This window comes from Carassius gibelio, chromosome A3 (genome assembly GCF_023724105.1).
Source record: "Carassius gibelio isolate Cgi1373 ecotype wild population from Czech Republic chromosome A3, carGib1.2-hapl.c, whole genome shotgun sequence".
Taxonomy (NCBI): Eukaryota; Metazoa; Chordata; class Actinopteri; order Cypriniformes; family Cyprinidae; genus Carassius; species Carassius gibelio.
Genome location: NC_068373.1, coordinates 24,079,669 through 24,105,697, shown reverse-complemented (window position 1 = coordinate 24,105,697; position 26,029 = coordinate 24,079,669). Strand labels below are relative to the sequence as shown.

Below are 26,029 nucleotides of genomic sequence, written 5' to 3'. Positions count from 1 at the left end.
TCATACTCCCTCTTTCCTAATAAAAACCCTTGGGCTAAACATCTGCACTCCCACAAAATCTTGGAACTGGCACTTAATGGACTGTCAGAAATCAAGGCCAGCAGTTCTAGGCAATATTGTTTGTGAACAGATTCATGTCATGGCGAGTCGGGCCTTAACCATGTTCGTGCATGTTAGCATTTAGTTTCCCTTTTTTATTGAATAGTCAGATCTCTGTAATATGTGGGATAAAGCTCTTGTGTTCAGACTGTTAACCCAATACTGCATAGAACTGAAACTCAAAGCAAATTACAGTGGCATTAATCATTTCTGTCACACAAACAACAACCACTTTTAAAATCACATGTGAAACTGACAACCTCTAGAAATTTTCAACTACAACTTTACAAAAATACAAAACAGAATAACAACAAAGCAACACTTTTTTTGTATTTCATTTATATTTTATTCAAAAAAGGAATGAACTAATGTTTATGTACCTACATTAGTGTTTGGGATTGTACCGATTTAGCACAGGTAGCTTGCAACTAAAACACAAGGCTATTGCACACAAGACACTGTATATGTATACACATTACATAGATACTGTACACAGATACATACACACTTTCATATATGTATCATATAAAACAAACATCGTTCCACAGGGTAGGCCATGTTTTACACTGAACGGAGTGATAGGAATGCTCACACAGTCTTAAATTCTTAATGCATCATTAAAAATAAAAGACAGACAGAAAAAAAACAAAATACATTAGGTTGGTATTGGAAGAGCTGCCAAAGTGCTTTCTCCGCTGAACTAAACCGACCAGCAAAGGAAACTAAAACATGTTGGGATCAAACAGTCAAGGCTGTGATTGTGTGAGTGAAAGTGTTGGACTAAGGAAATCAACTTAAGGGAACATCAAGGTCAGTCCCTAACAACAGGAAGAAGCATGAAAGCACTGGACTTCAGTGGTTGCAGGAAGTTTAAAGTTTCTTCTAAAGACTTGTGGCCTATTAAAAGACAGCATAACACCTAGCAACCCCCATATCTCAGAATGAATATGCCTTCAAAAGAGAGAAATGCATGCTCAATTTGTCCTTATCTCAAAGTTTCCAGTCTTATCAATGGCATATTCATTAAATGTCACTAAGACTTCAAAGTGAGTGCCCGCTCTTGTTGCTGCAAGCTCAATAATCAACAGGAAAACAATGATGTTTGGTAATACTGTCGATCAGCGAAAAATGTTCGCTCGTTACACTTCATTCTTATATTCAGTTCCATTCGTCAAGTTGGGCCCAAAACAAAGCACACGCTGCCGCAGCGAAGCTACAGCATTGTCATCCCAACACAACCAGCATTTACACCAGCTGCTGAGAGAAACTCGTGTCACATTCTGTAATGTAATCACATTCTGATCGTGCTTTAAGAAAAAAAAAAAAGGAATGTTAAAGCAAAATAAAATACAAAGAGAAGTAACATTGACAATTGTACATAGATTGGTCATACATATTGTTTTTTTTTACACAGGTTAGACTTTCATGCAATACAATGAAGTGGAATCCTTTTATTGACGGCAATCAAAGGATGTTATGTATATCAAGTTACTTGATGTATACATTAGGAGAGGTTCTGCAAGCATGCAATGCATGCAATGCATGTTTTGATTGGCTCACACGGAGTGCATTGTCGATCTGTACATTTCAACCAGTACTCTCAAATCTCTGAACCAAGACAGTGGTAATCTACTTGTGGATAGGATACATCTTGTATGCGACTTCTGTTAGGTTGGTCAGCATATGAGAAAATTACAATCCCAAGCTGCCTAGAAGTCTGCAAAGTGAGACTTTCATTTTTCATGTTTTGTCGAAGAGCTTCAATGGATATTCCCATTTGAAATTGGCTTTCTTTAATGTGCCTTATGAAGTCAAATACGTGGTGAAGTCTCATTCTGTGACGTTCAGGAACTTTTGCAAGGACAGAAGCAACAAACGACACGCAGGAGTCCGGTAGCACAGTTGTGATATCTGCTCTAAATGTCCATGAGTCCAAAGACACTGATTGTGATTCACCTGTCATCTGTGAGGTCACTGAACAATTCTGTCTTCTGCGCCTTGCCTCAAAGAAGGGGTCTCCCCTGGTCTTCAAACACCTGGGCACTGAGGAGACAAAATCAGACAGAAGTGCAGTCCTGCATGATGGGAATTGACTGATGTTCGTGTTTGTGGGTGCAGTGCTCCATTGAAATTGAGCTCCTGAGTGGCACCATGCAGCGGTGAGAAGGCCTGCCACAATTGAACAGCCCCCAGCAGCAAAGCACCCTGAGGAACTCCCTCCTCATGTCCTTACTCCGCAATGTGTAGATCAGCGGGTTCAGCGCCGAATTCATTGTGGTGATGCTGAAGAAGATGGTAGCATTGTTGAGGATAGGACATTCTTTTATCGTACAGGAAGTGTCCAAGAGAAGGATGGTGAATGCGGGTAACCAACAAATGATGAATACGCCAAGCACAATCGTGACGGTCTTCAGGAGAGCATAAGCTGGAGAATTGGTGGCCTCTCGCTGGCTTGTACGCACAATAAGATAGATGCGAACGTAAAGGATCACAATGGACATCAAGATGACGGTGAAGACGGTAACAACAAAAAGGATATAGTATCGGGAGTTGAGAGGCAGGACAGAGGAGCAATCCACAACGTTATTAATACAGTTCCAACCAAAAATGGGAAGACCTCCCAGAAGGATGGACATCACCCAGCATGCTCCGATCAAAAGGAACATGCGGCAAGTTTTGTTGGAGCCATAAACCTTGACCTTGGTGATGGCAATGTAGCGCTCTATGGCGATAGCCAGCAGGCTGAAAACGGATGCAGCCAGTGCTATGAAAGTAGTCCCTTCTCGTATGAACCACTGGACAGGCACCAACCTAAATGTCTTAGGGCCTGAAAGGAAGATGTTGGCAATATAAGCAGAGCCAGCCAATAGGTCCGAGAAGGCCAGGTTCCCGATGAAGAAGAACATGGCAGAGTGGAACTTCTTATTGCGAAACACAGCAATGAGCACCAAGAGGTTTTCGAAGATGATGATACTGCAGATTATAACAAATAAAATGTTCAGGGTGCTCAGTCTTTGTTCAGTCTCCCTGCGGCCCGCTATTTCCTTCTGGCTCATGTTCCTGACGATGCTATAGTGGACCTCTACGAGGCACTTGTTGAAGTACTGGGAGTATTTGCTCATGGTGGCACCTTGGTAAAGCCCTGCAACCAGACGGCCAGAAGTCAATGAGAGGGCGGCCGAAGACACGTCTCAGTGGCCCAGGAAGCTCCTCAGTGTCACCTGGAAACAAACACAAAACAGAATGATTACTGGCAGGCCAAAGGTAAAAAGCAACCATCAACAAATCAAATGTAAGCTTTAAAAGGCTGTAAGTTCTGTGACTCTAACAGCACCAAACAATGTTTTGAGTGGGCCAGGCATAACAACATTATCAGGTTTGGGCAGGACTATCTGTGTGTCCAAACAATGGAGGACGAGGGAGTGTTCGTTTAAAACCTGTCATTATTTTTGCAATCAAAGCTGGTCAGACTGTGAACATTAGGTCCTGTTTCCACCTGGTATTCACGTGATTTTCAAATGTGTCTCCACTGACCGCTTACAGTGCTCAGATTTCATCAAGACCCTCCCCTCTTATTTTGTCACACTCTACGTCATTTTCAAAGGAGTGCCACACACTTAGAGGACTGAATGAGCAAATTTAGCAGGAAAAAAACAAGATGAAAATGATAAAATCTGTGATCTCTACCTTAAATCACTTGTTTTGGTGCATTTTCTCACAACATGTCCCAGAACAATCAAGTGTTCGGTGAGTGGGTGGCAAGTATGCAGTGTTTTACTATGGTCTGGGATGCATTTAAATGTTTAAACCACACATAAGTTCTTGACTACCTCCTTATGTGGTTTCAGTGATCAAATGACAAAACCTTTAACACCCTGTTTCAACCTGTATTTAGTGCTGAACACTTTGAGCACAAAAACACATCTTAATATCAGGTGGAAACACGGCCTTAAGGACTCAGTTTCTTGTTTGTTGTCATGTCATCACAGACAAAAGCTCACTCTGAAAGACTAACTACGATTGCTCACTGATGCAGATTGTTTAGAGACAGCTTGAACGGATGTAAGCTTGAAATGCATTGCAGCATCCGTGACTACTTGCGTGTGCACACTAGATGAGATGAGCATCTGTGAATCTGGATCTGGAATCCAGAATCTGAAGGGTTGTGCTGCAGACTTCGAAAACATGAAAGGCTAACAAGCTTCCTTCTTGTAGTGTGCACTAGGCTTTATCTAAAGCACAAGCAGTAGTCCTGCATTGATCAGACACATTTTGGAAACCAAAAATAGCTCAAGTATCTGGAATTTCCCTTCTGAGTACATGCCACAACTGTCCTTCAGCTACAATCTGTTCTTGCCTCATCAATAAAAATAAAGTGAGAGTTCATGTGACATATAGTCTTCTACACCATCACTTAACTGTGTGCAGAACCGGATGTTTACTAGTACTATTCAGTGACTCACAAAGTAATGCAAGCCCACGGGATGTGTAAAACTACGTTATATTAGAACGATCGCCTTGTTATGTTCTGGAGTGTTTGGTAAGGAATATTTAATGATGGACTGCTGAATGCATGAAAATTAATGGACACATTTGAGTAAGAAAGTTCTGTGTGTGTATGAGACAGACCGTGTGTGTGAGCAAGCAAGCAAGCGTGGTTACCTGTGTCTGCCCTGGCTAAAGTTTTTCAGCTCAATTCAAGTTTAATTTAATAGGGCTTTTCACAATACAAATCATTGCAAAGCAGCTTTATAGAAAATTGTGACTCCATACATGTAGTCACAATATTAGATATTAATTACAGTATTTTAGATTTAAGCCTGGGGAGTTGCCCCATTCAGCTTTCTGCTAGTTGAATAAGTTGCGTAAGTTCTAAGTTAAAATTTTTTACAATTTGATTGCAAAATGCCTTCTTGTTTTGGTTGTTTTGATATGGTACACTATGCACAGGGTTCCCACACCTTGGTTAACTTCAAATTCAAGGACCTTTCAAGGACTTTTCAGGTACAATACCCTCAAATTCAAGGACTTAATGTATTGACACATTTCAAGTGAGAGAGGTTCCATCATGTTATCTTGTAAAAATCATTGTTACAGTTTTCATGTCTCAAACACAACTATGCAAAAAAATAAATTGGCCATATGACAGAGATCTGATATTCTATTTGTTGTATTTCTGTTTTGCATAAAACTGGAGAATATTCAGTACATTCTATACTGTATTATAAAATGATGTGATATTATCTTTTGCATGGATTCATGGCCATGGGCTCATGTAAACAGAAGTTTTAAGATATATTTTAAGAATATGCTTTTAAGTTTTTCTTACCTCATGGGTTTACATTATCTTAACAAGCAAAGCAATGCAACATTAATTTCAAGGTGTGTCTGTGAAACATTAAGGTACCATCCTAGTAGTTTTGTGGGCACATGAACCATATTGACCATATTTTAGTTTTCCAAAAAGAGGACAGTGGGTGTGGGTGTGGGTGGGGCAGGGGACTGGGGTATGGTTGGTTGGTGGTAAAGTAGTGCCCAAAGTAGTGCAATGACCATATCTCAAATATCAAAACTGAAAATGTCATTTCAATACCTAAATCACATATTTTACAGTCACTGTTATGCATATTGATCATAAACACAGACAGCTAAAGGCTAATTTATACTTCTGTGTTGGACCTATGCCATAGCCTTTATGCCAGATTTCATTTATACTTCTGCGTCATTGTCCTAGTCTGCAGTGTCCACGTGCATGTTGTTTGTTTAACCTGTATCATTGTAGGTTTATTTTCAAAAACTTTCCAGGGCCTTGAAAAAAAACATTTCAGATTCCCAAACTTTCAAAGATTTCAAGGACTCCTGAATCTTGTTGCACATCTTTGAAGTTCTATTCATTTGAAATAATGTCAAGATGTGACATGCAACTGTAATGCAGTGAAAACTGGTACCACTAGTATTTTCTAGCTACACAGTTTTGGAAAATTTAATATCCAACATAATACCAATGTGTTTGCTCATTTTACAGAAAACTTCAATAATTCATTGGTAAAAAATAAATAAATAAATATAAATTTGTCTTGAACCAGTAATTCACCCTGTTTTCTATATGCATCTTAATGATCTCACAGTGAACAATTATTTCATGTTTTAATTCTCATTTTAATTTAATGAAGTTCTGTTGAAACAAGATTTCTCTTTAATGACGTTTGCGATACAAATACTGCAAGCTCTCAATCAGATCTGCCTCCATCCAATAAACAACAACCAATGGATAGAATAGAATAAAGTCCCCAACCTATATTTTTTGATAATTCATCTGATGTGCCACATTACAGAAGAAAATATGACATTTCATGACATTGTGACTTTAAAGGCGGTGTAGGAGATTTGGTTCAGAGACATTTTCTTGCTACGATGGTGTTTTCAACATCCCGATAGCAATCACTAAGTGAAGTGGTCTAAATCTATTTATATTGTCTGTGGAAGGTGTAGGACCATAAAATGTTTGTCCAATTAAAATGTTCGGTCCGAACATTACAATAGGTTGTCCTGCCTGCCTGTCAAAATCTGTATTTGCCATACGCACCCTGTTTGCAGACAAGATACGTAATCATTACATTCCAGCGAGAATGAAAGACACTATCATTGTAATTTAATGCGTAGCTGTTTTTGATTGAATGAGGACCACTGCCCAAGACACACCAACAACACAGCCAGAGCAAAGCTGCCAAAGCCTCAACACTGAGACATGCAAATACCCCATCAGACCAGAGTCACTGTAGAGACTATGCAACCAGGTGGAATGGCATCTGGAGACAAAGGCAGGAATCTGAGACATCTGTGTGACGCACCCACCTCACTTCAACATCACTGTTTGCTGCACAAAGTTCAAAACCCCTAACATACATAATCACAGACGCCAACTTATGTAAACACAACAGGAAGCGTGTCTCAGTCACCTATGAGAACACAATAAGTTACAGCTGCATAGACAGTGGCACAATCCTGCTGCCAAATGCCAATAATGTCCAAGGTTGTTTCCTTGAGAGGCAGCGAAGAACAATGGCCTCCTTTGTCCAGGCTGCGTTTCACTTGATACTCTCCACTGGTACACTGGTCCAAAATAACACCGCGCTCCAACCACAACATGCAAGTTGTTCCATGCAAGCATTTTTCAGTAAACACTGTAAATAACCAATAGAGTGTCAGACCCAAAGCTTAAATTACCCATCAAAATGTGCGAGTCGCCTTCTCAGAAACTGCCGGATCTGTTTCAGTGTCCCACCCACTGAATTTCACTCTCAGAACAGGTTTGAGTGGGTAGTTTCGCTGCAGACAACTCGTGTTTGTGATTTCACTGGGCCGTCTTCAAGGTCCTCGATGCAGTATGGACCTCAGTGTTCCCGTGGAGACCTTTGCCGCCTTTCATTTAGGGGTTTGACAGAGTGTGAAACCTGATGGTCTGGTTTGTCAGCAGTGCCGTCTCCGGCCTGCCCCACTTCACCATTACCCCCCGCCCTGTCCTTCAACTACAGAGTGGAAGGGACGGCCAGATCGTCCTGTCTAAATAATTAATCCTTGTCTCATCTTCTTAAGAAAAACGAATGATAAATCATTCATCTGTATTAATCAAAACAATAAATAAGATGCAAATATGTAGGTCATAACAATGAATGGATAAGCAGGTCTCCACGGTTGGGCTGCAACAAATGATTATTTTGATAATAGATTAATCTAATGATTATTAGAACGATTAATCGACTAATCAGCGATTGTTTCACGGATTTAATCAGAAGACATTTTTGATTATTCAGCTTTTGCAATTAGTTAAAATATTGAGTTATACATATTCTAACAAATAAAATTAAGGTAATCACTTATTTAATTACCTAAAATATATTGGTGCAAGTCATATGGATAGGGAAAAAAAAGGTTAAGTGTTAAGTTTTAATATTCACAACCTAGTCTCTCTGAAAATAAAGAATATCTATTGCATGAAGTACTACAAATATAAATGTGACTGGATTTCACTGGAGTATTGAACTACAGAGCTTGTGCAAACATCCACATCTCTTTAAGCAGATGCATTTTAAACTGCTGCCTTCCCACCACTGTCAGTTTTTGATGTGTTTATTTAGCCTCAGGTTTGGCTGCCGTTTCTCTGAAGCACTGCATCTTCTTGTCTTGATTTGCACCATGAGAGCTAATTTAACGTCTTGTGCTACAGCGCCACACTGGTCAAACCGCATTATTACAGGCTCTTACATTAGGTAATATGCATAGACTGTATAAAACACATGAATGGACATTACCCGTAGATTCCTTAAGACCGTTTTTGAAGCTCAAAGTAGGCGGAGCCGGCCGTCGCCATCTTGGCAGGGTGTCATCCCGTGTCACTCCCGAATTATTGTAAATGGACAAAAAGGCAGGGCCTGGTTACTGAAGCCACGCCCACCTAGCGCGATGGGAGTGTCAGCAGGGACAATCCACCTGTCACTCAAGTGGCCACGCCCTTAATTATGCAAACCTTTAAGGCTTTATATAATTAAAACGGATGAGTTATAACCCTCACAGTTGTCATGAAGGGCCAAATCTATTTTTTGTACCAGGCTGTAAACATGTTTTTTTTTCTGCTGTAAAGTTTGGCATTTTAACGTGAGGAGTGTCTGGGATCACTAGAGGCCAAGTTGATAAAATTGCAGTTTTAGTCACTTCCTTGTTGACTTCATGATAAAGAGTGTAGCTTGCCGCTTGGTCATATGACATAAAAAGACTACTCTACAACAAAAAATATTTGTAGACCTTTTTTTTTGTTATCACTGTCGACTAATCATTTCAGCCCTACTCCACCGTCCATCTGGCCAACAAGAGCAGTCTTCCTGTATTTAACTTCACTGCTATAGGCCAAAGGAAGTGTTTGTGGTGTCAGAAAACTAACATCCTGTTCACACTTGATAGCTGACTGGTGGAGAGAGCAAGACAGTTAATGTGGGAAAGGTTTGGTGGAAGCGAGAGACACAAAAGCACAGCAAAGGAAGTTTATTCGGATTCTTACAGGTATAATTCGTGTGGCAGGAAACGTGCTGAAGCACAGCAGCAAGCCGCTAGCTTTGTGGTAAAAGTGCAACGGATATACATAGTTTAATCTACAAAGATTTCTTAAAACTGTTATAGTTCAGAACTGACTCATCATAAAGATCGCTCTTACAGTTCATGTAACACAGTTCTTACAGACCATATGATTTCCAGCTCTCGTTCCATCATCAGTGAAACCTGAACTGAGGACCCCAGACTTGGGCAGGACCCCACCCACATCCCCATGACAGCTCGACAAAGGCCCCAGGTGTTGTTTGCGCTTCCCAGCAATACCTGATAAGCCCCAATTAGTCACTGACGTCTGAGCAAACGTGTTTCCCACAACGCACCTGTTACCTAGCATTGGTTGAGCACCACTTGTCTCGTTGTCTAGAGAGTCTTTGAGACTTCTCTCCAGCTTGAACAAACCATCAGCAACCATACACAGATGTTTCACTTCATCTTATTTTGGGCGGATTATCATATTTACCAGCACGAACATGCTAAATCAGCCTTATCACCATTATGGAGGTTTATTTATATGTATTTTATTAGCATATTTGTTTCAGACTTGCTTCATACCACTTATTTTACCCACACTTAAATGGCAGTCATAAATGGATAGGGTAAAGTTCACTTTCTGCATAATGGCGCTTTTGAGATCTGTGAAGTGCTTCAGACACTGACACGCAACTAATTCTACATCCTGTCTTCGTCGTGATTAGTCTCACCAAAAATGAGACCACATTTTTTCACCTCTACCACAAATGCACCATAACCCAGAGTTTATAATTGGGGAATTATAAATCACACAAAAAGTTACTGCAAAGCAGAGTGAACAGCAAATCAAATAAATGTGCTAAAGAGCAGCCGGAGGTGATCTTTACCAGAACAATAGTGAGGTGAAAACTGTACGCTAGAAACTGCCAGATTTGAACGCGGACTGTAAGATAAGTAATCTCAAAATCCAATCAGTTCATAGCACATGATCATTAAAATTATTACACTTTGCTCTAGAGAGCTGTACAATTGCATTATACATCATTGTATTGATTGGCTGGCTGAAGCTGGTTCCACTATATGAGATGTAAAACGGAAAAAAACGAGCACATCCACCACATCACTGCACAGCTTCCACAGGATTGCTTTTTATGTTGCAAATCAAACATTTCTGTACTGAACTAAAGATAGATGCACGATACATATTAATACCATATTGGTTTTCCACAGATGTTGGAGTTTTTTAATAATAGAAATTGGTCAGTGTTGAAGATGATTCGGCTGGTATCGGATATTTAATTGTGCAAGACCATTTACCAAATTTTAGCATTTAGATTACCAAATAGCTAACGAATTAGCCACTTTTTGTTGTGCTAAATACCACAAATTAATAGTACCTTATTGCTTAAATACACAACAAAACTAATGCAAACTAAGCTGAATTTATTTGTATACAGTACAATACAGTGTGCAATGAGGTTATATACAACAGTGAAACAGTCTATAGAACTTGCATTTGACCAGAACATTCCTTTATAAACCACAGGAAATAAAACACGAATGGGTTTATACTGCATCGCTAGCAGAAAAAAAAAAGATTGTGGGCGAAGCTATTATCCACAAACACCTAGAGAAACCGCTCAGTGTAATTTTTTCAGAATGCACACTGACCCATAATACAATACCACCGCAACTGCGCTGCATCTGATGCTGCATGTAGCCCCATTCTCACGAATCAAGACAAATGTGGGGCAGGCTTCGACCAGCCTCTGCAACCAGCCTCGGCCTCCTCTAAAGTTATTAACGTCAGAGTTCTCAAACAGAGACCGTACTCCTACAACACTGAGAGACAGACTGTTATGTAACAGATGTAACAGGCCTAAAACCAAAGCATTAATACTGATGTTAGTAATGACTCAGGCAGAGCAGGGGTATATACCGATACTAGAACAAGGACAAATACCTCTGCAATGGAACCTAAATATAAAAGCAATAAGCTATAAAGTCAAATGTTCATGAGTTTTTTTTTTTAAAGGGGGGGTGAAATGCTATTTCATGCATACTGAGTTTTTTACACTGTTAAGGAGTTGGATTCCCATGCTAAACATGGACAAAGTTTCAAAAATTAAGTTGTACGTTTGAAGGAGTATTTCTGTTCCAAAAAAACCTCTTCCGGTTTGTCACAAGTTTCGGAAAGTTTTTTTCGAGTATGGCTCTGTGTAACGTTAGATGGAGCGGAATTTCCTTATATGGGTCCTAGGGCACGTCTGCGGGAAGAGTGCGCGCTCCCGTATAGCAGAGCACAGAGAGCACAACAGACTTCACAGAAATGTCACAGAAGTGTGTTTTTGGTTGCCAGGGCAAGACAACCCTGCACAGATTACCAAAAAAAAAAAAAAACAGCATTAAGGGACCAGTGGATGGAGTTTATTTTTACAGAGCATCAACGGAGTTGTGCAAGTGTTTGTGTTTGTTCCCTGCATTTCGAAGATGCTTGTTTTACAAACAAGGCCCAGTTTGAACACATCGTTTATTTCTTAAGTATAATGCAGTCGCAATGGAAAAGGGTCACGATCGTGTGTTGGAACCGCAGGCGGTGAGTAAAACTGCTTCAAATATCTCTGTGTTGTTAATTTATCTATCGGCGCGTGAGCACATCAAGTAAACAACATGCAATGTTGTCATCAAACTGCACTTTCCACATGTACAGCTTAAAAAAAAGTAATTTAGTCATTTTCCAAAACCGCTAAGCAAATATATACAGTTTCAGTACATACCACATAGAGACGACGTTTGCTGATGCTGCTCTTGTTAAATTTCAGCATCTGGATCTGTGTCACAGCTTCTAGACGCTCTCAACACAAAAGCCTACTGGCGCTCCTGATTCTTTAGCTCCGCCCACACGTCACGCCTCCAGCCGGTCGTGTTTTTCCGGGAAAAATCGGTACAGACTATCTTTCTCTTATGAATATAATAAAACTAAAGGCTTTTAGGAGTTATGAAGGATGCAGTACTACTCTATAGGTACTCAAGATTAACAGGATATTGAGTGAAAACAAGCATTTCACCCCCCCTTTAAAAAGGATGTTTTTGATTATTATACTTATATTTTGTATTGTGACTACTAAAACCAAAGAAAATTATCAAAATATTATTTAGAAAATATTTACTTTATGTTATTTGTAACATAACATTTGTATATGTACGATTAAAGAAAAACATTTTAAAATAACTATATATATTTTAAATTTGAATAGCATTTGCATAATACATTTCCAAAGCAGTTTAACGGTCCAACAACATCAGTTAGCAAGTTAAATGCCATAAATGTCTCTTCTATTTAACCATGTAACCAAGCATGTATGCTGTTAGAAAGGAATAATTAATAATTAATAATTATTAATAAAATAAATAATTGTTCCATGAAGTTTGTTTTTTTCTTGTTCTTAAAAACTTGTCAAGAGAATGAAATAATCATAGTAGTTAATCTATTTAAAATGTATCTGACAGTTTTTGACCAGTTAAAAAACAAACAAAAAAAGACTGAATTAGTAGTTACTATGTAAGTTTCATTTTCTTTTCTTTTTTTACTTTTCCCATATATTTTCCACAAACTCTATAGAATCATAAAAAGCATTGCTTATTTTCTTTTCTTAGTTTTGCTCAGTTTTATTTATTTAATTTAGAACCTCCATTTCATGTTTTATTGTTTTCTGACTCATCTGAAATCTGTCCTCAGCAGCAACCAGCCTCCCTTGATGATTTCAATGATTTCCACTTTTATCTTTAGGACACAAAAGCGCACCAGGTGTAGATAATACAAAAGCCAGAGGGCAGATGTCTCAGACAGAGTAACACAGCTAATGACAAAATCAGTTTCTCATCTGTACATGCAAACATATAGACAGAGTCACAACACTCAGATGTACACAAAACTATTACCTCTCAAGATATCACTACTGTGCATCACAACGCAATTTTGACATGTTATGTTGAGATGCAGTAGCTATAGTGGAGTTCTGGGAAAAAACACTTCTGAGATTTAACCACAGATACGATGCTGGTTTCAGCTGCAAATGTCTTCAAGTTTGCAAGAAAGTGACAAATAGTCTATCTTTGAACAGCTCCCAAAATTAACTGTAAACTGTAAGTTTGTCTTTTAACTGTAAGTTTGTCTAATAGTATACTGTGTGTACTGACTATATGTATGTGCATATTGCACACTTTCACCTGTTGAAGTCTGTTTGGTTATATGTTGATTGTTTCTGCAATTTCTGGAGCAAGCTCCCAATGTGCTGTGGTGATGTGACAATAAAAGTGATTTGACAGGACTTGAAATGTTTGCTATGCAGTGGAGCAGATATGGGTGATTTGAGATGGTCTGCCATATCTAGCATAAATGTAATGAAACTCCATAGACATTTTATGACAAAGCATGGCAAAAAAAAACATACTTCATTTAAGTATAAATAAATGCAAGCATACTGTTATACAAGCTCTGATGCAATTGTATAAATCAACAATACCTCTGAAGCATGAAATAGCATTAGAATAATATTTTCTCTTCTGCTGCCATTTTTACATAATGAAAGACGAGGCAAGACTTGTGTAATAATACAAGCCAGACATGAACTTGGGGGAATGCATTGAAATCACTGGTCAACGTGTCAGACCATGTGGCCACCCACTAGATAATAATAATTTAGAAAATAATAATTTAACCCTTTCGCACGCGAGTTTAAAATATTTTACCTGAGACCCCGGCCTGAGTTTTTTTTAGGCGACTGTTATTTTAGAATGTATAGCCTTATTGTTTCAATGGCGACGCGTCATGCTTGTCATGTGACAAAACACAGCCTCTGTATGACACATGGATCGCTTTTATTTCATTTTTCCTGCTTTATTCAAAATGTTCCAAAACATGCTCACTATATTATGAAATATCTGCTTCTGAAATATGTGCAAGTAAATATATTTGGTAGTTTAAACACTTTTATATCGACTGTGTTAGCTGATCTGTACTAGTGCTGCAACGATGCGTCAACGTCATCGATTACGTCTACTACAGAAATACGTCGACGTGCCTGAAATGTGATAAGTATTTAATAAACGCAGACTTGCTCATTGCATGATTCTGATATTCTTGTAAAGATTACAAGTTATTGGTATGATCACTCCTGTCCATACGGTAATTTCTCTACTGTGCGACAGAGAGTCGCTGGTTATGATGCAATCGTTAGCCTATTTTTACAAAAACTGCTTCTATGGGGCCACAACGTAAGATACAAGGTAATGGAGCCTTTTATACATTTTCGTGTTTCTTTAGAAATAATTAATGGACAAATTGAGTATTTAAACGCCTCAGATGTAAGCTGGATGAAGCTGATTGGTTAGTTTTTGTCACATGACACGCGGTGCGTTTGCGGCATTCTGAAAAGTTGAGATGTTTTTTACTCGATGCGGTGTCTGTTTTTTCGTGCGCGTCGCGACCGCGTCGCTTCTATTATGAGCGCCCATACCGCGCACCTACATTGGAGATAACGAACTGGAGCACGCAAAATACTCGATATGTGAACGACCTCTAAAAACAGCGCTGTGAGACAACAGTCACAAACCACCGAGATCCCCTGAATCAGCTCCAGATCTCTGGAAACCATGCTAAAACATAGCAGAACCCTGACTACATTTTATGGTTTGTGATGCTAAAGAACATTTCATGACGTCTCAGACAACTGTAAATTTGTGGCTACTGTGGTTTAATTATAAGCGCTATCATAAACTCATATTTACCATAGTAAAATAATTTTCTTTCCCTCATTTCTATTTCTGTATACTGTAAAAACTTCCACCACATTGGTTGAAAATGAATAAAGGTTGAAATATTATATTAGAAGTTGTACTTATATTTTTTTGTAAAGTTATCCAAAGGATTCATTAGCTATTCAAAAAAAGAACATTAGATTAATTATTTATTGTAATAAAAATAATCGTTAGAGTAGTCGACTAATTGAACAAATAATCGTTAGATTAGTTGACTGAAAAAATAGTCGTTAGTTGCAGCTCTAATCTGTAAATACAATCATCCTGTATACAATATCGATAAAAACATGTTGTCAGATTATATTTGTAAGGATCATTATTGCCGTTTCCACAGACACCAGCGTATTTCACACACTGTACAGTTTGGGTTAATATATATTATTATTTTGCCCATTTTATCATACACTAGGCAAGGAGTCGTCTGATTGCTTAGCTACATAACGCCTCACCTCTCTTCAACAAGCTGCACAATTTGTGGTAACATTCATGTTCATAGTTACGTAATGGTGTTTAAAAAAGGGTTAGAAGTTTATTCAATTATCTAACCTTCTTAATTATAAGCAACACAAATAGTGATACTTGACTTACTAGTACGCTTTACTAGTCTCTCATTTCAGTAGATCAGCTTTACCACTGAATATCTACATGTGTTTACTTCTCTCAATTAAATCCACTAATTATGCCTTTGTGTTGACTTCATGTAAAGCCCATGTACCCTTTCATGACCAGGAGGCAGTGGAAAACTGTGTTCTGCTATAGTAATCCAACATAGGGCTGGGCGGTATATTGAGTTTGTACGATATATCAATATCGTATAATTTATAAGCGATTCGATATGAAGCAATACTGTTTATACTGGACACAGACTGAGCTGCTGCAGTCATAATCTCAGCCAGAAAGGCTGCGTGTGCTTCTGACTGAGACACAGGTTACTCGCGCTGCTTAATGTGTTTGAGATTTGCTTTATTCCTGAATGCATAACTTACATATCCCTGGTATATCCTCCATCTGTAAATGTTAGAAAGCCATGAAAATATTTACATTTTTCTGGGATTCTCTGCTAAACTTCAGTGAACGAGCACTGCCTCATGCACAAGACAGACAGAGCTTAATTAAATAGGAGCGCTATAATTATAATCACATGAGTAAGTCTGTTTTTATAATAGCACTGACTGTAAAGAGACTGTAATGGAATAATCTAAATAGCCTAACACAACTGTGAATTCAACTTCTTCTTTAAAAGCATTATTTTAGCATGGCCTAGTGGTTAGAGAGTTTGACTCATAATCCTAGGTTTGTGGGTTCGAGTCTCGGGCCGGCAATACTATGATTTAGCAAGGCACTGAACCCCGAACTGCTCCCTGGGCGCTCCGGGTGTGTGTTCACTGCTGTGTGTGTGCACTTTGGATGGGGTAAATGCAGAGCACAAATTCTGAGTATGGGTCTCCATACTTGGCTGTATGTCATGCCACTCACTTTTTGTTTTTAGATTTTAATGCTACAATTTTAGAATGAAATGTGATTTTAACCCTTTTTTGCACCTAATATAAAGACTTACATGGAAACCTTACTTTTATTTGTTTTCATAGCCTTTAATATGTATTGTTTTGTCTGACAACATTGGGCAGGCATTATAAAAAATAATAATAAATACCGAGATGCAAATCCAGTGTGATTTGGAAAGTTGGGTATACGATTGTAATCAGCCACACGGAGGAGGGGAGGAAACAGGTCACTCAGTCTCTTTTCTTCCCCTGCGAGGCATTCATAAACAGATGCTCATTAAAACTCAAATTCGCTTATATTTCTTATCTCTATTTATTTGCTGATGTGTTTCTTTGCATGTGGGCAAAAAGTGACAGGAAACGAGGAGCTGTACAAAAAAGAAACATGCTCACCAAGGCGACATTTATTTGATAAAAACAACTGTGTACAGTGTAACAATTGTGAAATATTATTAAAATTAAAAAGAACTGTTTTCAATTTGATTATATTTCAAAATGCAGTGTATTCCTGCGATGCAAAGCTGGATTTCCAGCATCATTCATTACTCCAGTCTTCTGTGTCACATGATCCTTAAGAAATCTTTCTGATATGCTGATACATGCATCATTTTAATAAAATGTATAATTTGTGGATTTTTTTTTAAAAAATCAGGATACTTTGATAAATAAAAAGTGTAAAAAAACGATTATTATATATGCATGTACTGGAAGTTGATCAATTTAATGCATTCTTTTAAAATAAATGTATCTGATTTGTGCTGTTATTTATAAAATATTCTTCATTAAGTACAAATATAATATCACTTAAAATAAAACTTTCTTGTTTTATACTACACATTTTAACATCTTGCTTTAACATTATAAATCTACTTGGCTGATGGCTGAGAAGTGTTTTTTTTTTTTTGCACTTCTGTAATCTAGATTTAGGTTTGTGACCGATTCTCTGCCATCCCCCAACCCTCTTCAGTTTAATATCTATTACTGAGATCAAAGGAAAGGCCCGCAAAAGCATCAGGAAGGTTTCATTTACAACGACAACCATGGTCTCACAGTCTCTTGTGTTTATTAAATAATGAGCTAAAGAAACATTGCTTCATAATTTAATCTTCCAGGGAACTTACTGCTGGTTTAGGCATGTCTAGACGTTCAAGGATGAGATCTCCACACGTCAGCAAGGCACAGGAAGACAGTATATAGGTCAAGTAATACTAAATAAGAACTAAAGCCTGCTGAACTATCTATGTCAGTCTTAAAATAAATAAATAACCAAACAGAAAAACTAAGATAAGTGGTTTAACATTGCAGCAGGCTACCAAGGAAAGAATCAGTTAAAGCTAACCACAGAAGATCAAGTTTCACAAGTTAGTTTTTTTCTTCTCACACTCTTCTACTGTTGTCCCGACATAGGAAGTATCCTTTAATAAAAGGTCCTAGAACAGAAATCATGCTTGCTTTGTTCTACAGGCCTTCTCCTGTTCCCCCATAACGCAAACCACACCCATGCTCATATTCTTCTGCTTTATTATGGGATGTGTGTGTGTGTGTGTGTGTGTGTGTGTGTGTGTTCCTTGTGTGCGCACTCATGTTCAAGACAGACGAAACACTGTCAGATCTTCAACATTGTATCATTGTACAAATGTGACCCACATGTGTTCCTCATATGTGTTATTAGTGCACAGGACAGTCGAGGGGGTGATTATGCACTGTATGTGATTGTGGGTGGATGTGTTTGAGGGCTGAAGGTGTGAAAAGGGGGGGAGACTCCACAAAGGAAACAGGCACCCACACAGACAAACAAAGAAGTCTTGACTGCCTTTTGTGATACGATGTTGTATTAATGTCTGGTGCCTTTCATCAAACAACAACGGAAAGGGAAAAGAAACAGGACGGGGGAGACACATTAAAAAGTGCCAAAGCTATAACAGATCCACTCAGAGAGACTCCATATCAGTGCTTCTGGGTATGTTTAGATTTCAATATTCTTTGTATTAAATAGCAATAAACACAAGTATTGGCTTTGTCTCAGAAATGCACAGTGATCTTTCCCAGACCGCTCCTGACATATTAGAGCACTCCGTCGCCTCACAGACTGTCTGTCATAGTAAAAATGAAAGTTTTACTTCCCTCTCCATTAACCTTTTGACTAGTCAAAGGCTCAATGGAATACTTTGCTCTTTGTCAGAAGCATCACTCAAAAAACAGGGCATGTCCTTCTTTGGTTTTTGAACCGTGACAATTCTAAATGCAGCTTTTAAAAATTGTGATATTATATTAAATATAAAATATAATCATGTATAAAATAATAATACATTTCATACATCTTATATTTTCTAAAATGAAGTACATTGATTATCATAAGTAAAAAGATGCTCTCCTGCATAAGTCTCCCATTTAATTTTTTAAGTTAACGGTTTCATTCTGCATTCTAAAGACTGGCAGTTATCACGACAGACATGGTTAAAAGAAAGAAAGAAAGAAAGAAAGAAAAAAATATGCCTTTAAATGCTTAAAATGGAAAAACTACTAGAACAGTGGACAGATATGCAGTTCTAACTACAATGCAAAATAACCTTTTTTTCCCAAAACCTTTTTTCTTTTATCTCAAAGACAATATAAAATCCAATTATTTATTTTTGCAAACAACACGTTGTCTTTATAATATCAGGCTTACAAACCTATTTAGCATTTAAATTAAGCGCTACTAAGTAATTAAAAAGTGTTTCGGACATACCTTAAGTTATCATGACTTTATAGCAGGACTGCCACCGTCGCTCTCAAAAACATCTGGGGCATGTTACGCTTCTACCCTTTGCCATTTATTGCCCACAGGGTGTGGTTTAGTTATCGATCCAAAGCAGATTAAAGTCAACAAGCTAATGAGTTCTTGATATGTTATAGGAATAAGTCAGAAGTCATATCATGATGGCCTTTAAGTGTGTTACTGACACAGCAAGCTGTGAATCTAATATGTGACATTGTCTGAATATGTTTTTCAGCAATACTGAGTTTCAGGGGTCCAGGGTTTGACATGTCCATGCATTTGTGTTTGTGCTTCACCACACATAAGTCTTGCTAGCGACCTGTGCGTTCGCCAAGGGCCATTTCATTAGACATTCGTAAAAACACCTCGTCTTCCCATCGAGGGAGATGAAACTAGACCAGACGTACCAATTACACAATATCAGCAATTTATTTAAATATTTCAGAGAAGTGAGAAACCATTTCCCCCCCTAAAAAAACGTTGTTTTAGTATAAATGTTTACCGCAAGTTATGCAAGAACGTCAACGGTTTCATTTAGTCTCAGTAAAATGACAAGATGATAAAGTTGTGCAACGTCTGTTTCAGCAAATGATTGGCAAAAAAGAAAAAAGAAACGACTGCAGCAACATCCCACCAGAGATCACAGATCCAGTCCATTCTCATCCTAAAAGCCCGTGTGGGCAGGATTCCTTTCTGTCTCTCATGCACATTCATGACTTTGCGTTAGCATGAGGATGGGCCTGATCCCATCACAGAATCCACAACTGAATGAACAGGTTTGATGGACAAAGCCCCCCACCACAATTTAATCTGCCAAGCTCTAGCAAGCAATCCGGCTCCTCATACCAACAGGGCTTCCTCGGTGGGCTTCTTTCAGGTGCACAAACAAAGGCAGTCAGGGTAACAATGCACGGTCTATTACAAGGGGCAAGTCTAGCATGCCGTTATCTCTTTCAGTACCTGCTGGAAACTTAATGCAGTTTGACATACTGCTGCCCGGTAGACGGCTGAAAACCACACAGTAACCACATAACTGCATATCTAGCACTTAATGGTGTACTTCTAGCCACAAATCGTTCAGAAATGTTTTATGGCTCACTAACACAAAAATGATCTCCAAACCTCTTCGTGGCCAGTAAAATGGTTAATATTATCGGAAGAGGGAGACTGCAAGGTTTCTTTAATCTTGAAAGCTGTAAGGTCATTTCAACATTTGGGTTCTCTCTTGGTTTTGTGCACAGACTTCAATTTTACAATTAGTGACAAAAAATACAATTTATACGGTCAAAAACGCAAAAGGAAGAGTTCACCCAAAAATAATTTACTCATCCTCATGTCATTCCAAAATATTATGAAACCCAACATAAGATATTTTGTAGTTTTGTTTTTGTTATACAAGTTTGAAATGACATGAGATTGAATAAATAATGACAGGATTTGTATTTATGGGTGGAAATCAAATATAAAAAAAAAAAATGTTTTTTGTTTTTTTTGATGATTTCATGCTCTCTTCAGCTAGTAATTCACAGCACAAAAACACACTGTGGTTGACACAAACACAAACCATGATTGTGCTCCTTGCAAGTTAACCAGAATTCATTCTAGTTTAGATCATTATTTATTTTTAAAAATGCTGTAAGGTCTAAATAGATGCACAGATTCTGACATTGATTATTTTGCTATTCTAACTATGCAAAATTATATGATTAGTTGCATTTTATTTATTTGAGTCTGCATTTTTTCCACTGAGTCTGCAACACTTTCGGGAACTAATATGTGGCCCATATTTAGGTCATGACCCACCTGTTGATTACCACTGAAACATATTAAATACAATATAGTGCCAAAAATACACCTTTCTGTCGCCGTTCTGAAGATCTGTGTACACCTGCATCAATGTTAAGCCGGATTTGCCGTTCTGTTGTATATGTCAGATTCATATCAGTTAGGCGGTTTTGATCAATTATACCCATAAATAGTGAATTTGCACAGATGCAAGACATGAATAGAAAGAGAGATCTTTAAAAGTTCTTCCATGACTCGAAAACTCTATCTGTCCTAAAATGGACAAAGTCTTTTCCCCAACTGAAATGCTGCTCAGTAAATATTTAGAAAGTTTCCCCTGAGCCTTGTCTCCACGTGTCTGTGTGAGACAGACAGATGGGGCTAGATGAGTCTGGTGTATATACAGCATACATTTTTCATGATTGTGTTTGTGATTTTCTCAACATTGAATACGTACACTACTGTACAGCTGCGTTAAACATGCAGTCTTAAAGACTAAAGGTTAGCAGCACAAGCAAAGGCAAGGCATAGCTGCGACACTCCCAGCTCTTGGCACAAATACTGCAAGCTCTGTATTGCCAACTGTGAGTTGTAACTTGCTCAGCAGCAGCCTCCAAAACAGAAGGCGTTTATTTTGACCCAGCTGTCACACCCAGCAAAAGTGTTTTTCGGCTGAGAAAAAAAAAAAAAGTCATGCTGCATTATTACAGCGCAAGCCCTAGAGCACTGGAAACCCCAGCCTCTATTAACATCACCAAAGATGGTTTGTTATTGATAGGAAAAAAACACTGCCTTGGCTGGCCTGGTTCTTCTTCCCTAAACAACAAAACATATCGGTTCACCAACAATGACCATGTTTCATAATAACTTCCAGTACAAATATCTTTTGTTCTTAAAGGGATAGTACAATTATCTGTAGTACAGTACTACTTTTATGGTGATGATTAAATGTATTTATTATTATTTTCAATTTGGAGCTTGAAAACCCCAGTCCTCATTCACTTCCATTTTATGGAAAACTAGCAACCAGGACATTCTTCAAAAATTCACTTTACATGTTCCACAGAACAATAAGTAATACAGGTTTGGAACGGCATGAGCATGAATAAGTGAATTCATGGTTGGGTGGACTATTGTTATAAATGCTCTGCCTGACATGAAGGATTCAGTCTTCCTCAGTGAAGTCTCTCTCAGGATGTGCTGCAAGAGATCTGTGCCTGCTGCCAAAATCCTTGAGGGATTGCTCCGCCCACACTGTGACCTGGCCCCACCCTTAACCCCTCATGTGACCAAGCCCAAAAATCCCACTCTTCCAGTTCCCAACACCGCCTGCAACATTTATTTATCTTTAAATAAGTGTTTATTAATTCCCTTTTTTATTTAACTTCGTCTGAATGCACATACAGGATGTGACCAGTGTGGGCATGCAGAGCCAAGTCGTGGGGAACTAACTTCATTCTGAAGCTTGTTTCTTGGACAGAGTTTAGCTTAAGGTAAAGAAAAAGACTCATCAGGTAGCAATCAGATAGTCGGGCGTGCAACCTCACTAGTCACAGCGAAAAAACTTTGGCATAATGATCAGAACCGCTCATATCTGAAGGCAAAGCCTTTTCTGCTCCATGAAAACTTAAAATAATAAAACAAAAATATTTCTGAAAAAAACCTATGAGTGGCTCAGACTGATACGATGAGTCATATTTATGCCGACATTGAATCTGTGCCCACAGAGCTCCGAGGAAAGCTTAGCAGACTTCCATGGAATTAGAACACTCATTCACAAAGCTCTTCACATATTTCAGCTAATGTGATAATGCTTTCTGCTACCAGCTAACTAGCTTTACCATGCTTAAAGGCATTCTGCAGAGGTCAATAGATTTCCTGCAAAATCCTAAAAGAAAAGCACAAAATCCTGGGTATTCCATGTTGGCCGCTCTTAAAAATAAAGGTTCCACAAAGATTTTTAACAGTAGTTGCATTGAAGACCCATTTTTAGTTCTCCAAAGAACTTTTCAGTGAGCAATTCTCAAAAGACAAATTTTTGGTTGGTGTGAACAACATTTTAAAAAAATCTAAAGAAACTTTTTCCACTACAGAGAACCTTTTGTGCAATGGAAAGTTTCCATGGATGTTAAAGGCTCCTTAAGGAATCATCAATGCTAATGAAGAACCTTCATTCAAAGCACAGTGGGTAAGATTCAATAAAACCACAGCTGAATCTTCTCTGACGTAGACATGGGCTGAGAGTGTGAACGTTGAAGAATCAAGAACGCCAGTGGTGGTCAGCGGAGACCGCGTGGCTGGTTTTGTTCTGGTTTAATGAAGCATGGAATCACATGATGCCAACGCGGACTACATGCGGCCCATATCAGCTCTGTCTACAGATCGGATCCCAGCGTGATGAAAATATACTCTTTACTATCAAAACCTGAATAGACCCCACATCCCAGACAAGAAACTCTGCTCTCTCTACATCCATCAATAGATCCGACACCTGATATTCCTGCTCGGCTTCATTTTCCCATTTTAGTAATGCTGTTTACATCTAATAACTAGTTAGCTCTCCTTTAAAATGCATTCAGAAAATCCCAGAAATTCCCAGAGCACTCAGACACAGAACAGACAAGATAATGTATTCATTCCATTTAGAGCTTTTAGAAGAACTACGTAGCCACACACATATTTCACATCCATACTTGAGAATGATGGATGAACACCTCTCAAAGTGACAATCAGCATTTCCTCTAATATATAAGGGAGGCAATGTGTACCACAACAATCTTTTTTATCCTTGAGAGAATGTACAACTGTGGTAGTCAGTACTTCAGAGAGGTGATGTTAGTGGATGATTGCTTTGGACTAATGGGACGGATGCATTTCATAGTTTGACTTAAATTTAGAAGCCAGCGCAATGGCTTTTCTATGTAGCTTTGGATTCTAAAGGAGACAGAAATCAGTATATACAATAGAGCTAACCTACATCTGTACAATTGTCTGGTTTCATAATATAAAACAATCAACGCAAAACCTTTAAAGGGCTAGTCTACCCAAAAATGCTAATTCTGTCATCATTCACTTATCCAGGCAAAATCATCATGCTTTTTAATTCTTCCATAGAGCACCAAAAAAATGGACATTATGAAGTTATTTTTACGATCAAGGTCCAATAAAAATGCAATTGGCTCTCGAAGCTCTGTATTTGTGCAAGCATAAATAATGTTTGACATCAAACAAGATTTTCAAAAAAAACCTATTATCAAGAGTCAGGTTTCAAACCCATATGGCTTTCCTTCTTGCATGGAACACAAAAGGTGATGCAAGGCAGAACAACCAGGCCTCTCTTTAATTGCAGGGGGAAAAGACGCAATGAAAGTAGCACAACCTTTTTTGTTTTGTAGACGAAAGGAAGTCATATGGGTTTACAATAAAATCAGTATGAGTAAATGATGACAGAATGTGCCTTTGTGGGCAGACTGTCCCTTCAAGACTCAGCACAAAGTGATAAATCAGGTAGGTTTTGAGTAAGAAAAAAAACCTAAACATTCTGTTCCAAAAAAAGACAAGAAAATGTTGGCCCAAGGAAACGATGACAGAATTGTCACTTTGGGTGACTATCCCTTTAAGAGACACCAGTCTGAGAGCACTCCATCCAGCAGCGTAATGCCATAATAGAGTCTTTTGTCTTATTAATACATCCTTTAAGAACAAAGCCATCTATTCAGTGACGGATGGACAAATCTTCACGATCCCCACGGTGGGTTTTGCAAATGCCACAAACGTCGCAAAGCTCCCCGCGCGCTAACAGCACAGCAAGAAGCCTTTCCCATTGACCAATGAAGAACTACTACAATACACATGAAGTCCAGCGAGTCTGGATCAGGCAGGTCAATGGTTAACTGCACGCATGTTACACATTACTTCGGAAGGCAAACATAAACGGGCTACTTTCTCGAAAGACATGCAAAACGTATGCGTCACGCTTTATATTCAACTGACACTTGTGGAATATGCAAGTGTCGAAAGCTTTGATAAGACTATCTTATCAGATGATTTCATGCGAGAAAGATCAATGACTGAGCTGACGGTGATACAAACGTGTCTCTGTTGACAAATAAACACATCACAAGCTGCTGTTAAAGTGTGCGTTTTGAGAAGGGCTCACATATCTGTCTTAAACATTTGCACTAAGGTGTCATTAAAATACACAGGTCTATCGCGCTGTTATGGAAATGAATGAAGACGTTAAACTATCGTAACACCAAGGGACATATGACTTCAATTAGATTAGAGATATCGTTATTTTAGCGCTGCTGGGAAACTTACCCCATGTGCGATGCTTGGCAGAGAGAAGAAGCGCGTGTCGATGTTTTTAATCTTCCTCTATAAAGTTTACATGAGATTTCGTAATCGAGTCTTGATCCCTGGCTCGAGTCTTGAAGGATCCGTTGGGAGAGCCAACAGTAGCTGCTGTTATAAAGGTCAAAACTTTCGCGGAGTCATTGCTGCATGTAATCTAATCATTTACACAGCCATGGTTGAGATAAACATCAAAAGAGGAGAAAAAATAGTCTACGTTCGCGTTAACGTGTTTCGGACGCGTCAGGTGCGGCTGTGCTTTCCGTTTAATTCAAAAAGCTGTAATTCCATGCGCTGTACAACGAACAACAGTCTCACAGATCTGTGCGCGCGAAGACGAAATACACACATCCGCGCACACACACACACGCAACGTGGAAGAGCCCAGGATGGTGATTTTTACACCCCTAATTTGTCTATCCGCGATAATAGCCTACATGAATTACAAAAATACATATTTCAAATGGTAGCAAAAAAAAAATTGTTTCACCACATTAAAATGTTTGGATTAAAAAGTCACATTTATGATAGTATTTTAGTGTCTCTCTTTAAAATGAGGTCCAGATGTTTTTTTTTATCTTTTTGGTTCCACCTCCTCACTTCCTCTCAGTTGTTGAGGTTTTTAGTCGTA

General features: G+C 38.5%; 1 protein-coding gene across 1 annotated transcript; it reads right to left on the bottom strand.

Moving 5' to 3' along the window:
* Window positions 1–427: 427 nt before the first annotated feature.
* On the bottom strand, window positions 428–25,827 carry LOC127952816 (sphingosine 1-phosphate receptor 2). Its single transcript, XM_052551648.1, has 2 exons — window positions 25,366–25,827; window positions 428–3,320 (listed from the first exon to the last, which is right to left on the bottom strand). The coding sequence occupies exon 2, from the start codon at window positions 3,219–3,221 to the stop codon at window positions 2,157–2,159; it is 1,065 nt and encodes a 354-aa protein (XP_052407608.1). The 5' UTR covers window positions 3,222–3,320; window positions 25,366–25,827; the 3' UTR covers window positions 428–2,156.
* Between the last annotated feature and the right edge of the window lie 202 nt (window positions 25,828–26,029).